Genomic DNA, 1,409 nt, shown 5'->3' with positions numbered 1-1,409 from the left:
AATAGCTCAAAAATATTGTATAAATATTGCAAAGTATCATAAAATATCTTCAAAACTTTAAATATTAAGCAAAAAATATTATTGATCAATATATATTACATTGGATTTTCCTGATATTTCAAGTATTATTATTTGTATTATTTCAATAATACAAAATAAAACCATCTTGAGATTAAAGTCATTATAATACAAGATTTTATTTGTTAAGTTTCGAGAAATCTTCTGCTGAACTCACTTTTCTTCATTTTCTCATCAACATATCACATCCCAAAACTAGAAATCAATAGTTTAAAGAGTGTTTAATAATAATGTATTGATCAGGGGTTTTCTATTACACTAAAACTGCATCAACTCCTAAAAAATAGTCTGAGAAATATGACAACAGTGTAAATATGCCATTTTATTTTTCACATATTTATCAGTGTGTGTGTGTGTGTGATAGAGTGTGTTTAGTGTTTAATGTGACACAGAGACACTGAAGAGTTGTAATTAAGGTTAAATCCAGCGTGTAGAGGTTGAGTGAATGTGTGTGTGAATGTGTGTAAGCGTGTGAGTGTGTGTGTGTCAGAGACGCTGTAGAAGGACAGAAAGCCGCTCGACTCGTCCAGAAACACTGCTACTCTCTTACAGGAGTCTGAAGCAGCAGAGATCACAGTGGAGTTATTATTGTGATGGACAGAGAAGCTGTTATTAGAGCAGAACAGACTCCAGGAGTTCACATTACGTCCAAACACACAGTCTTTACTCCAGCTCCTTCCTTTCCTCTTGATTTCTTTATAAGCCACTGATATATGAACATCTCCACTCCATTCAGTCTCCCAGTAACAGCGTCCAGTCAGACTCTCTGAACACAGAACCTGAGGATTATACTCATCAAATCTGTCCGGATGATCAGGATATAACTGCTCCTCAGAGACACGCGTCACCTTTCTGTTCTCCTCAGACAGAACGAGGTGTTTGCTTGCTGTGTTTGGATCCAGTGTGAGATCACAGGCGTCTGAACACAACACACACATTACAACACACACATTTACAACTAAACTACAAACAAGAAAACTCTGTCTGATTGAGGACTTACATCTTTGAGGTCCTGCTGTGATCCTGAACTCTCCTCCATGATCCACACTAGAAACACACACACACACACACACACACACACACAGACAGTCTATTAGTTTCTCACACAAACGCTCTCATCTCTTTCTTCATTTGATTGTTTTACACAAACTCAAAAAATATCTGTCTCAAGAATATAATCTCACAAACTCACACATCCATGTATAAATCTCTCTCTCTCTCTCTCTCTCACACACACACACAGAGAGAGACACACACACACACACACACACACAGAGACACACACACACACACACACACACACACACACACACAGAGAGACACACACACAC

The 1,409-nt window shown here is 37.5% G+C and overlaps 1 protein-coding gene across 1 annotated transcript in view; it reads right to left on the bottom strand.

The window, feature by feature from the left end:
• Window positions 1-225: 225 nt before the first annotated feature.
• LOC107573385 (NACHT, LRR and PYD domains-containing protein 3-like) overlaps window positions 226-1,409 on the bottom strand; it is a 25,707-nt gene continuing 24,523 nt past the window's right edge. The window contains exons 9-10 of the mRNA XM_016259821.1: window positions 1,079-1,125; window positions 226-997 (exon numbers count right to left, since the gene is read on the bottom strand). Coding sequence (XP_016115307.1) covers window positions 450-997; window positions 1,079-1,125 — 595 coding nt within the window. The 3' untranslated portion in view covers window positions 226-449. The remainder of the gene's footprint in view (window positions 998-1,078; window positions 1,126-1,409) is intronic.

Source organism: Sinocyclocheilus grahami, unplaced genomic scaffold, assembly GCF_001515645.1.
Source record: "Sinocyclocheilus grahami isolate Dianchi unplaced genomic scaffold, SAMN03320097.WGS_v1.1 scaffold1927.1, whole genome shotgun sequence".
NCBI lineage: Eukaryota > Metazoa > Chordata > Actinopteri > Cypriniformes > Cyprinidae > Sinocyclocheilus > Sinocyclocheilus grahami.
Note: the sequence above shows the minus strand (reverse complement) of the source record. Positions and strands in the feature narration are given on the sequence as shown.